The sequence below is a fragment of the Protopterus annectens genome, chromosome 1.part1, assembly GCF_019279795.1.
Source record: "Protopterus annectens isolate FY-2018-M chromosome 1.part1, PAN1.0, whole genome shotgun sequence".
Lineage (NCBI taxonomy): Eukaryota > Metazoa > Chordata > Ceratodontiformes > Protopteridae > Protopterus > Protopterus annectens.
The window spans coordinates 382,158,852-382,171,521 of record NC_056726.1 but is presented as its reverse complement, the minus strand read 5'-3'; the positions used below and the strand labels follow the sequence as shown (position 1 = coordinate 382,171,521).

The 12,670-nt window shown below is 38.4% G+C and overlaps 1 protein-coding gene across 3 annotated transcripts in view; it reads left to right on the top strand.

Moving 5' to 3' along the window:
• Nucleotides 1–12,670, top strand: part of SEPTIN3 (septin 3) — a 743,127-nt gene that overhangs the window by 500,414 nt on the left and 230,043 nt on the right. For all 3 annotated transcript variants that reach the window (XM_044075351.1, XM_044075343.1, XM_044075358.1), the window contains one exon: nucleotides 8,886–9,014. In XM_044075351.1, the coding sequence (XP_043931286.1) occupies nucleotides 8,886–9,014 (129 nt within the window). The remainder of the gene's footprint in view (nucleotides 1–8,885; nucleotides 9,015–12,670) is intronic.

The window sequence follows — 12,670 nt, the reverse complement described above, 5'->3', positions numbered from 1 at the left end:
TTATTCCTCTATCAAGGTTTATTTATTGGTCATTTCAGTATATCTTCCATAGGATCCTCCTTTTTCAATGCAGTCTCTTGACAAAATGTTCTTGAAAGGGGGTTTACATTAGAGCCCCCCCAAAAAAAAAATGCTGTCCCCTCCTTGGGATCTTAATTTTGTCTTAGAGTAACTAACACTCGTTCCATTTGACCCAACCAATCTGGCTGACTTGAAGTTCTTAACATTGATTGCTCTGATCTCTGCAAAAAGAGTATCTGAGTTGTATGCTCTTATGGTGCATCAACCCTACCTCATTTTCCATAGGGATGGGGGGTTTTTTAGAAATAACCCTTATTTTGTGCAAAAAGTGGTATCTGAGTATATTTTAAGCTAAACTATCCATCTCCACATTTTCTTTCCTGAACACAGAAATGAGGGAGAAAGGATACCCCATACCTTGGATGTCCACAGACAGCTCAGGTACTATTTTATTTTGCATTTATTTGCAGTTGGTTTACCAGGATAGTCCATTGGGCCAAAATGAACCCATTTTCAATGGAGTCCTGGGGAGAAAAGCTCCAAACAATCTAGGTTACAATAGCTTATTAATGATAGATAAACAAAAATTAAGAATCACTTAAACAATTTCAAATAGCACATGTATCATTAGGAGTAGTACAGAGTTGTGATAAAATTTACAGATATAAAGAATTGAGATTCACTATACAATTTCAAATAGCACATGAGACATTAGGAGTAATACAGACTTGTGATGAAACTTACAGATGATACAGACAACAGACAACAATTTCATTAGTTTAAGAAACATTAGGAGTAGTACGGACTGGAGATGAAACTTGTAGAAGATACAGACAACATGTGGAATATTGTAAAGATATTGAGAAGCCATATGTATTAGAAGCATACAAATGAAGAGGTGCAGCCTAGTGCATTTATGGAAGATCCATAAAATAATAATGTATAAGTTGGGGGAAAATAGGGCAAATGTTGGTGAGGAGGAAGATGGACTTTATTAGTGTTTGTTATGTGGGGTGGGAGCAAGAGCATTCCCACTGGGATACTAGATGAGAATGAAGAGATTTTTTGAAAATGAAATGGTTACAGGTTGTGTGAATGGATGATGGTAGGGAGTTCCAGAGGCGTGCAAGGCCGTAGGATAGAAGATTTTTACCTGGGGGACGATTTGGTTTATAGACTTCTAGTAGATTTTGGTTGTTGGTCCTTAATACTCTATCTGGTAGGTACATTTTAAAGGTAGTAGAAAGGGAGGGGCATAGGGAGGGGTTAAAAATAAGCTTATGTGCAAGACTTAGTTGAATGTAGGTTAGGTGGTTTGGTAGTTCTAACCATTGTAGTTTTTGGAGAGAGGAACAGTGGTGGGTGTAGGACTTGTGGCTGGTAGCGAATTTAGCGATTTTGTTGAAGCAAGAGGAAAGTTGTTTTTTTAGAGATTATTGTAGATTACATAGGAGTGTAGCTCCATAGAGAAGGGAGGGGATAAGAAAGGAGGTAGCAAGAGTAATCTTAGTGGCTGGTGTAAGGTAATGGTTTTGTCGGTAGACATGCCTAGTTTTTGATGGTTTTTTTGATATTATGTTGTAGGTGGGAGTTAAATTTGAGCTGGTTATCAATTTGGACCCCAAGTAGCTTAGTCTCTGACACTAGTTCCAGAGGTGAGTTGTTTTGACTAGTAATAGAGAATGTGTTCATATTGATGGAAGAGACTTTAGAGGGGGAGAATAACATTAATTTGGTTTTGGAGGCATTGAGTGCTAGGTGATTACTTTTCATCCATTGCTCCGTGATTGCAAAGGCATCTTGAGTAATCTTTAGGAGTGTGGGGAGGGCTGTGGCTGAGCAGATAATAGTTGAGTCATCTGCTTATTGGATGATGCTTGAGAATGGGATAGCGGTGTGGAAATCATTTATAAATATATTAAAGAGAAGGGGACCCAGTATGGATCCTTGGGGAACTCCGGTGAGGTTATGAAGAAATGAGGAGGTGGCCATTTTCCATTTTACAGCCTGATATCTGTTAGATAAGCAACTGGAGAACCAGTTTAATGTAGAGGAAGATAGGTTGAGTTTTGAGAGTTTAGTTAAAAGTAGGCTGTGTGAGATAGTGTTGAAGGCCTTAGAGAGGTCGAGTAGTAGGGTAGAAACCATTTGGCCAGAGTCACGGGCTTTATTTACAATTTCAAGGAAGGAGAGGAGGGCTGTCATAGTGCTATGATTTGGTCTGAAACTGTGTTGTGTTGGAGTTAGAAGGTTATTATCTAAGAGATGTGGTAGGAGTTGTAGTTGGATACTCTTTTCTAGGAGTTTGGAGATGGGAGACAGGATGGCGATGGGGCAGAAATTAGATACATTGTTATTGTTGCCACCTTTATGTAAGGGTATGATAAATGCCTTTTTCCAGATTTGGGGTACTGTATATTCTTGGATAGAGTGGTTGATTAGAATGCTAATGGGGTAGGTGATTGCTTCTGTAGCTATGCTAAGAAAGTGAGAAGGGATGTTATCTGGAGCATTAGTGCATGGCTTCAGTTTCTGAAGGAGTTTCTTTATAGTGGAAGTGGGTATAGGTTTTAATGAGAATAGAGGGGAGTGGGTAGGGGGGCTATTAAGGGGAGATGGAGATGTTGAGGAGGTCAGGGTAGGAGATGAGGTGGAGGGTGGAGAATTACTAGATGGTAATGAGAGAGTGGTGGCAACGTTGTGTAGAGTGCAAGTAGGGTGGGGTGGTGTAGTATTGGAGTATGTGGTGGTGTTAGAGAATGTAGATGTTAATTTAGAAATAGAATCAATGAAGAAAGAGTTAAATTAGTTAGCTAAGTCTACATCAGGAGCATTAGGGTCTGGGGTGGGGGTATCTGGTTTGCTGGGGTTAAGTAGAGTAGAGATACCTTTCCAGAATTTCTGAGGATTTGTTTTATTATTATTTTGGAGTATGGAGAAATAGTTTTGTCTATCAGATATGATGAGCTTTTTTACTTTATTTCAAAGTGTTTTGTATTCATTATGAACTAGGGTACTCCTGTTTTTCTAGTAGTGTGCCCAGACTTTGTCTCTGAGCCGCATTGTTGATAGTGTGGTTTTGGTAAGCCATGGGGCAGTTTTAATTTTTATTCTCTTTATCCTTAATGGAGCATGGGAGTCTAGTAATTCCAAGAATTTTGAGTTGAAGTGGGCTACTGCCTCATCAAGATTCCAATTTATTGCTTTTAGAGATTTTGAGAAGACTGCTGGGTTGAAGTTTTTTTGGTTGCAGATAGTAATATAGTTATGGGTGCATTGTGGAAGTTGGGGGATTCGATGAGTGAAAATGGGTATGTGGTCACTGAGGGGATCAGGAAGAGTGCCACTGTTGGAGAAATAATGTGGATGAGAGACTAGAATCCAATCTAGAATACTGCCACTAGTGAGGTTTTTTGATGGGCGTGTTACAGAGTTTATTAGCTGTGTAAAATTGTAGAGGTTGATGTTAAGAGGGTTTGTAGAAGACTGAATGGAGGCCCAGTTAATATTCATGTCTCCTAAGATTATTGTTTCATTGCTAATGCTGTTAGAGAGCCAGGAGAGGATATCTTCTAGAGTAGAAATATTATCTCCTGGAGGGATGTAGAGGGAGGCTATACATATGTGTTTGTGTTTGTTAATTTGCAGTAGTGTGAGGAGTAGTTCTCCTTGACTATCTTGACAGAACTAAATCTTTCAGATATTTGGATCAATTGTTCATTTCTTGTGAAGGTAAGAAGAATGGACATCCCTCTGGCAAAACAGACTATTTCCAAATGTTTATCTAAGGCTATTACTTTTTGATATATTCACCATAACAAAACAATTCCAAGCAGGCTCAAGGCCCATTCTACCAGGGCCTTGGCTTCATCAATGGCTTTTTGGAAAGGATTTGCTTCTAGAAGCATTCTAAAAGCTACTACTTGGTCCACTGTACATACTTTTATAAAGCACTATAAGCTTGATTCAGTCTCTAGGTCCAGATCAAGCTTTGCTAGGGCCATTCTCCAAGTGCTCCAGGAGTCATCTTCTTCAATCTTCCAAATGTAGTTAGCTAAGCTAATCTACCCATATAGCTAAAACTACTACAACAGTGATCAATATGATGGACATAGAACAGTAGTGTAAGTTAAATTTAACCATAACAGTAGATGGTTGAATGATGACTGCTGCAATAGCCACTTCCTCCCTCCTTCCCTCTTGTTTTGATGTGTTTTTCTTATGCCAGGGTATTGGCATTTATTTTTTGTTGTTCCTAGCGTTATCCTTTCAAGGCTCTGCCTCCCTCTCTCTGCTGGCAAGAAAGCTCTGAAGGGCTTTGCACCCAAACTTGTCTCTTAATCAGCTCAGCTTGAGCTGCCTGTCAGTTTGTCATGAAGCTTTGGAAGCTGGCCAACTATTTTATCCTTGCAGGATATAACCCATATAGATAAGCCTACTGCAGAAGTGATCGTTTAAACATCTACTGTTATGATGTGTAACTTACATAACTGTACTTTATGGTGCTGTCCCACCAACATCCTGTACATTCCTCTTTTCTCCCCTTTGCCCTATCCTCTGTTTTGACCCCATTTACACCACTTTGCTATCAACCTCTTTTTGCATATTTAATCTGGTCAAAAATAGTATCACACACAACACACATGGCCAGAGATGGCCCATAACATTTCAGATTCTGTCCTCATCATTTGTACTATGTTTGGTATTGGGCAGCAGTACTGAGCGATGGTAAATGGTGTTTCCACAACTGTGACAATCAATGAAGATTTTACCTTCAACTACACAGAATTGTGCTTCACCCCTCTGAACTATAGAAATATAGATTGATAGCACTAAGAGCAGCCAACGTCCACACAATGCAGTTAGTGACCTATGTGCAGAAGATAATTGTGGTTTACTATCAAATTTTCGAATCTAACTCCATCGACTGCACTTTGTTCGAACACAGAAAGTCAAACACGTCAATGTGGAACTCCAAATGCCAACCTAGGAATGGGTTTTAACATGGGTCAAGATAGGTGTTCACAGATATTGCCGAACTACAAACCTCGCCCCTCTCTCGACCCATGTTAAAACCCGTTCCTAGGTTGGCTTTTGGAGTTTGACATTGCCGTGTTCAACTTTCCGTGTTCGAACAAAGTGCAGTCGACGGAGTTAGATTCGAAAATTTGATAGTAAACTTTAATTGTTACAGGCCAGTGGACAGTTGTATGTGAAATATAAATTTGCAACAGTTCACTAAACAGTAGATATTAATCATTCACCTATTTGTGACTTATGTTAGTGTGCTGTCATACAGGTATTACTGATGTGTTCAACAATGTAACCTTACCCCCATAAATCTGTACATATTGCGTGTTTGCACATTTTTTCAACTATTGTACATTACTGTCTGTTTGGTGAATATTGCTTGTTATCTTCGTATGGTTTTTATTTTTATGTACGTTTTGTACTTTTTATGTACTGTGATTGCATTTTATGTACTGTTTTATTGTGGAGCTTTTCTCCCCAGGCCTCCACTGAAAAAGAGATCTCTTGGCCCAGTGGACCTTCCCTGTAAACAAATGGCAATCAATCAATCAATAAATACATAAATAAATAAATAACAAGGCACTCTTTAAGGAAAAATGTGATATAAAAACATGATGCTATACTGCATTCAGAGGTGTACTTTGATAGATTTCCTGTATTTCGATGTGTATTTTGTGGCATTTTCAGCAGGAGGGGCATACATAATATGACTGATTACACTCACAAAAATGCATTATATTCAAATAATTTTAAAATTACATGTGATTCATTCCGTCTGTAGCTGATGTCATTATGCAATACTGGGACAAAGTCTTCTATGGGCTACTTATCCACTTGTGGTATTTCTATCACACATACATACATCATATGCATAGGGATACACTGACATTTTGAGATGCCCAACCCATTTGTTAAGGGAGTGACTAAACATGAGTTTTACCTTGATTAATGTGCATGTTAGTATATGTCACATGACCATGCCCTCATTTTGCAACTACATAATCTCACATCAGTTAAACAACTGTAAGCATGGACACTAGCACACTACTCTGTTGATATGCTGGCCAAAGTGACAATTCTGTGTATTTGAAGTCCTTCCAGATTGCAGTACATAAATACACAGCATGTATGAACACTCACACTTTCTAACATTCACAACATATAAACTGCTGCCACAAATGGTTATTTCCTCACTTAATATTATTATTGGAATGGTTTTACAAGTATGTTAGATTTTTCTCAGCATGTCTCCATTTTTACGTGTGTACATTGCCATTACAACTTTATTATTGTTATCTTCATACATATAAGGCAAGGAAATGTTTACATTTCTTTAACCTGTAAGTATGTTCAAACATCAGTCATGTGTGCAAATTATTTCATTTGTTTATTTTCACATACTACATGACAATGCTAGTGTAATTCCACAAATGTGTACTACCTGCAATATGTTATGTCTATTCTGTACCATCTTTCCTTGGCAACTGTTAATTCACCTCTCAACTTTAAATATTTATTTATAAATTCAGTCAGTTTGTTATCACTTTGTTACACTGTAGTTGTGTCCTCATTTACTTTGTTCAACATTTCCTTTGTTTAATAATGTAGATGTGCCACTGAGTGGCCATGATTACTACTGTCTTCTTCTTTTGGCTTTTCTCGGTTAGGGGACGCCACAGTAGATTACCTGTCCACTCATGATTGGCAGTGGAGTTTTACAGTGTCGAGTTGCCAGCCCGGTGCCCACCCTTCCACTGAAGGCACACACACACTCACACCTAGGGCCAATTTAGAGTGTTCAATCCACCTACAGCATGTCTTTGGGATGTGGGAGGAAACTGAAGCACCCGGAGGAAACCCACGTGACCACAGGGGGGACATGCAGACTCCGCACAGAAGGCACCCCAGCCAAGGATCGAACCGGAGAACCTCTTGCTGTGAGGTGGAAACGCTAACCGCTGCACCACTGCAGCTACCCCACTATGATTACTACTGTAGTGATCAATAATTATTGTTGTTTGTAAAGTATTGATATATAACTACACTTTCTTCTTTAAGCACCCCCTGCATCTTAATACATGTAGTTCAAGTTGTTTGGATTTGACTCTGCTGTTCATGCATGCTTGCATACTGAGGTTAACCTTAAGTACAATCTGTTGTTTATAATGTGCACTCAAGCTTATTTGCACTTTAAAGCAGAAATGTAGCTGGTTCAACCAGCACCCTGGGCTGGTACTGTGAAACAGTGCCTCACCCCCCCCCCACACTTCATTACACTGTAAGCCATCGGCTTACTGAAGTTAAATCTATGACCCCCCCCTCCTTCCATTAAAGAGGGAAAAATGGATGTTCATTCTATTTGCACACAAACCAGGTGGCCAGATACATGACACCCCCCTCCTGCCCCAGCCATTCAGGTCCCATTTCTGTGTCCTGACCAACACTCCCTCAGCACTGTTTGTATGGAGCACTACAGTGCTTCTGCTTTAGTTTTTTAAAAAAAAAATTCTTATTTAAATTGTAGCAAACTGTTTGTCACAAATGTAGCAAACAGTTGCTTCAGTTTATACCCTGCATACATGGAATGTATTGGCACACATGTTTTAGTAAAAACATTATATATATATATATATATATATATATATATAGACATATATTATATATATATATATATATATATATATATATATATATATATATATATATATATATATATATATATATATTTTTTTTTTCCACTTATAAAATGTTTCAAACAGTTGCTACGGTTCAGACCACACATGGAGCACTACAGCTCTCAGGTTTGACTGCAAATGCAGTACTGGCTTTTAAAAGCAAGTATTACATTAACTAAAGATCAAGATAGGCTGGTTGTATCCCCAACACTTTGCACCTGGGACAGTTGCCTCTCTCACCCTGCCCTAGCTACACGACTGCCTCAATGTGGTGACTAGAAGGTGCTGTGCCATGAACAGCTGCTGCCCCATGTGTACAGTTGCTTAAAGGCCTGTGTACTCAATGAGCACCACTGCTCATCTCCCTACGATGAATAAATGTGAGACGATGTGTACTCGTTAATGAATCCCTGGGTAAGTATTATCCTGGCAAGTTTGTATCACAAATGTATGATGACAAAATTGAACATGGGTCACCACAGAGTCCATGATTTTAGCTCACTTGCTATCAGGAACAAGGCTAAAATGAGACTTTCTGAAGGGAACCTTCAAAAACAATACCACAAACTCAACACGTGTTCTTGTTGCTGGCCTTTCCCTCTGATAACGAAACACCACAGACAGCACTTTGATTGCATCTACATTCAGTCCTGACTCTCTAAATAATAACTAATGTTTTATTTCACTGTGATCTAAACTTGAAATTACTGCCAACGTTCTTTAGCTGTCCTGTGGGTAAGGCAGATACAGCTGAGCATCACTCATTTTTGCTAAATTACTAATCATAGCTCTGAAAGAACATTTCCAAGGCAGGGCTTACAAAAGAAGTAACCTGATGGGCAGAACTGAACTCTAGGGCTGATCCCAGTAACTACTGAATCAATTCCATCATTCTTTAATGAAGAAATAAAGATATGTCTGTTTTCTTAATTCACTTTGAATGTTAAGTTAAACGTTAAAAATGTAATAAGTGGCACTAATCTTTTTTAGTTTGTTAAAATGTATTGTGTTTGTGTATTTTAATTTTTGTTTGTATAAGTTCTGTCACTTCTTTATATGGTGGTGCCTTTTGCATTGTCATATAGTTGTCCTAGTAAATGACATTAGTCTAACACTAGTCATAACGCTGACATTTGAATCTTTCTGCTTTGCTCATAGGTCAGAGTGGGTTGGGCAAATCTACACTAGTGAACACTCTCTTCAAGTCTCAAGTTAGTAGAAAGTCATCAGGCTGGAATCGAGATGATAAAATCCCTAAAACAGTAGACATCAAAGCTGTCACCCACGGTAAGTGCAGAACTACTCTTCTTTTCTTTGCTTCAAGTTTACTCTATTGAAATAGCATAAACTTACAAAACAACAAACTAATGCTAAACATATACTCTTCTTCTTTGTAAACAAGGTGTTGCTGTTCAGTGCTTCCCTTGCCACATATAAAACAACAATTTCTTACATAGTCTTATTTTTTTCTGCACTGAAAACATATAAAACTGGTTTTGCAATTAACTTCACAATTAGATTTCATTCCATCCTTCCTTCTCTTTTCCTTTAGATAAAAATTCTACTCTCTTCATCCCTCATATTATTGGTTATACACTCATCACTGCATTGTCTTGTTAACAAGTCAGAAATCATACATATTTCTTTGTCTCCCGTTACTTGTTGGGATTCTTGTTCTGTTCTGGTAACACTGCCTTTCTCAATTGCATTTATGCAACGTATCAAAGGTGATAAGAAAACAGAAACTTTGACATTTTTTTTCCTCGTGATATTATAGTCATTGTAACCTAGTATTTGCTCCTGGAAATGCAGTAAAACCACTTAAGTAGCCAAGAGAAAGGAACATCTACCACAATTTCCTGCTGGTGTCATGAAGACCCAGTTCTGTTAAGATACTAATACTGCAGGTGACATTACATTCACATCATCATCATTGCAGTGGCTTATCCAAAGGATCACAGAGCCATCAAATCAATCTTCAAGCCACACAGCCATGAACATTTTTGGGAGGGGGTTTCGTTTTGCTCTTCATAAAATTGTCAGCAGAATAGTATAAACTGCTTCAATAAAATAGTTCAAGTTTTCTGATTCTTCATATAGCTGTATTTTATCCTTGAAATGACAAGTAATCATAGACAAAGCCATGTCATTAATATTCTTGGCTACATTGGTATCTTTTTATGGCAGATTGTCTTCTACTCTATGACACAAGTTGTAAACTTAAGCACCTCTCATTATGTCAAAATATAACCCAAGGAGGACCCAAACAAATGGGCTATTTTGAGGTAAAAAGCAACACTCTACTAGAACAAGCAGTCCCCATTACATTTCCATCCCCATGAACTTCTTGTTAAAGGTAAACAATTTCCTTGGCAGGCATAAGACAACTATCCAAATTTACTCCTTCACAACAAATGTCTTCCAGCCAAATTCTTCATTAACCACCACCACTCCTTTCTTACAAGCACAAGTCATGTCTCTAACCTCTGATCCCTATGCCCCTAAATTTCACCTAGACAAGATGTTTCTTAAGCAAACAGAAAAATGTTATGGCAGCTCCCTCACTATGGAAGTCCAGGAGCTATTAATTTAGTCACATGGTTTCTTAGGTTCTGTAAATACTATACAATCTATTTCCTGTTCAGTTTCTGCCTTGCCAGTGCCACATCCCCATACTACTAAAACAACCTTACATTATTCCAGGCCCAGAAATCAAAAGCCTGTTCAGTGCCTCTAACTTTAGTGTAATCTCCTTGCTCCTATCTCTTGTGAAAATTGGAAGAAAATGTATAAATTAAGCTGAATAATACATTTCCAAATATACTTTACTCACTAAGTGCCAGCATGATTTATACAGCAAAGTAATATTATTATTGGTCCACCTTCTTCTCTGTTTTGCTGTCTACCAATCCTAACTACCATGGGTAATGGTCATTTAGCGTGTCTTGTTTGTTGACCCAACAAAAGATTTTGACCTTGTTGACCACAAACACATTGGCATACTCATCTCCACTGGGTTTGCTTATACCACAATATATCAGTTTCACTTTGTAGACTGACAATCAAGTTCAAGAGTCAGAATCTGGTTCGCTATTATCATTAACCAGGCCTTTTTAGATTTAAGTCCTAACTTCCTGCTATCTGGTGGCCAGATAATGAACTGCTAAAACCCCATCTGAAATACCAGTTTGGGAATGCATGCTTCCACACACCTGGCTAGCTACAGTGTTATCTGGACAGGGACTGGTAGATTATAGTCTAGCCATTGCCATTCCCCAACAACAGGTGGTGTTCAAATACCATATCATAGTCATAGTACTCTCACCAAGATTGTTAGGGCCAGTCACTCTCATCCCTTCCCAACCAGCTCCTATAGTATACAGGCCTGATTGCAAACCTGGATCCCCGGAGACTGTAGTCAGGTCTCCATCCCTCAGTACAACTCAACTCATATAGATTGATATATTTTTCCACCTTTTAAAAATAGGAGATATGCTGTTGTTCTGAAACCACATGTAAATCCATTATCCATATCTGTTTCTCTCTCTCTCTCAATGTCGCTCTCTTTTTTTTTTTAATTTAATTTCTCCAAATATTGTGGTTTCTAATACCATGACATTAATCAACCCCATTACTGAATCAGGGTGTTAGTACAATTAATGAAATTAGTACTGATTCATTCATTAATGTTCCTCTCAGCACCCTGCAATGTGCCCAGAATTGCCTCCTATATTTTATATAGACTTACATGTATTGGTAGAATGTTTAAGTGTGTTTACATGTATTGGTAGCATGTTTAAGTATGTTTGGAGATTATTTTTATTAAACCTGTTGTTCCTACTACTATTGGGACTATATGGGTATCTTCATTCTATATTGCTCAAGTTGGTATTTCATGACTTCATGTCTCACCACACACCGGACAATGTAATTGCTAGATATAGCTATTTCAATGATTAATGTTACTTTTGTCCCTTTCATTCCTCTTTGACTTCCTTCAACTTTCTTAAATGTTAGAGCTGGATGACCCTTATGTGATCAGAGCTTCTTCATTTTCAGTAATTCTTTGGGTTCATATTTCCAATGCTTCTCAACTATCTACACATTGCAGTGTTTATACAATCTCTAATGAAACACCCCTGTAATATTATATTTTCTTTCAGTATACAGACCCTCAGCCATGAGTATATCACAACCAGCAACAAGATGTGCAACTGTTTCTAGTTCTGTACTTCAGAAATTATATTGTTTGTATCTCCTACTTTTTCTACAGACTTTGTAAGCTAGCATGTATATAGTTCACTACCCTGAGTTGCCATTCATCCTTTAATTTTTTGCTTTAAATTCATCTCTCCTTACTCATTCAAGTTTCGATCAACATGTGATTGCTTTAGCGGTGGTGGTGCTGCGGTAGCGTTATCCCCTCACAGTAAGATGCTGTCCGGTTCGATTCTCAGCTAGAGTGTCTTCTGCATGGAGACATGCGTGAATGGGCGTACCTTCATTGAAGGTTGTGCGTCAGGCCTGGCAAGCCGGTACGTAAAAATCAACTGCCAATTATTAGCGGACCGGAGTTCCGCTGTGGCGACCCCTAACCGGGAAAAGCCGAAAGACACAAACACAAACAAAACAATTGTGGGCTTTCAAATTTTCTTTCCATGCCTTCTGGTCACTTTCCTTATATTCTTTCCTTCTTTCTGATTTTGTCACTTTTTTACCACCTGATTTTTGTCTACTTCCGATTTACTGTCACTGTACTTGGTATCCTACAGCCTGCTAAGTGATGACCTGTGTCTAGCATACAAGGCATCCGCTGACCAATACTGATGGACTGGCTGCACATCAGCAGGTGAAATGTCATCAGAAATACTCTGTCTAGGGATCTAAACCTCTTCTTCAATATCTACAGAATGATTTGGAGGGATAGGTATATCTCGCAGAGG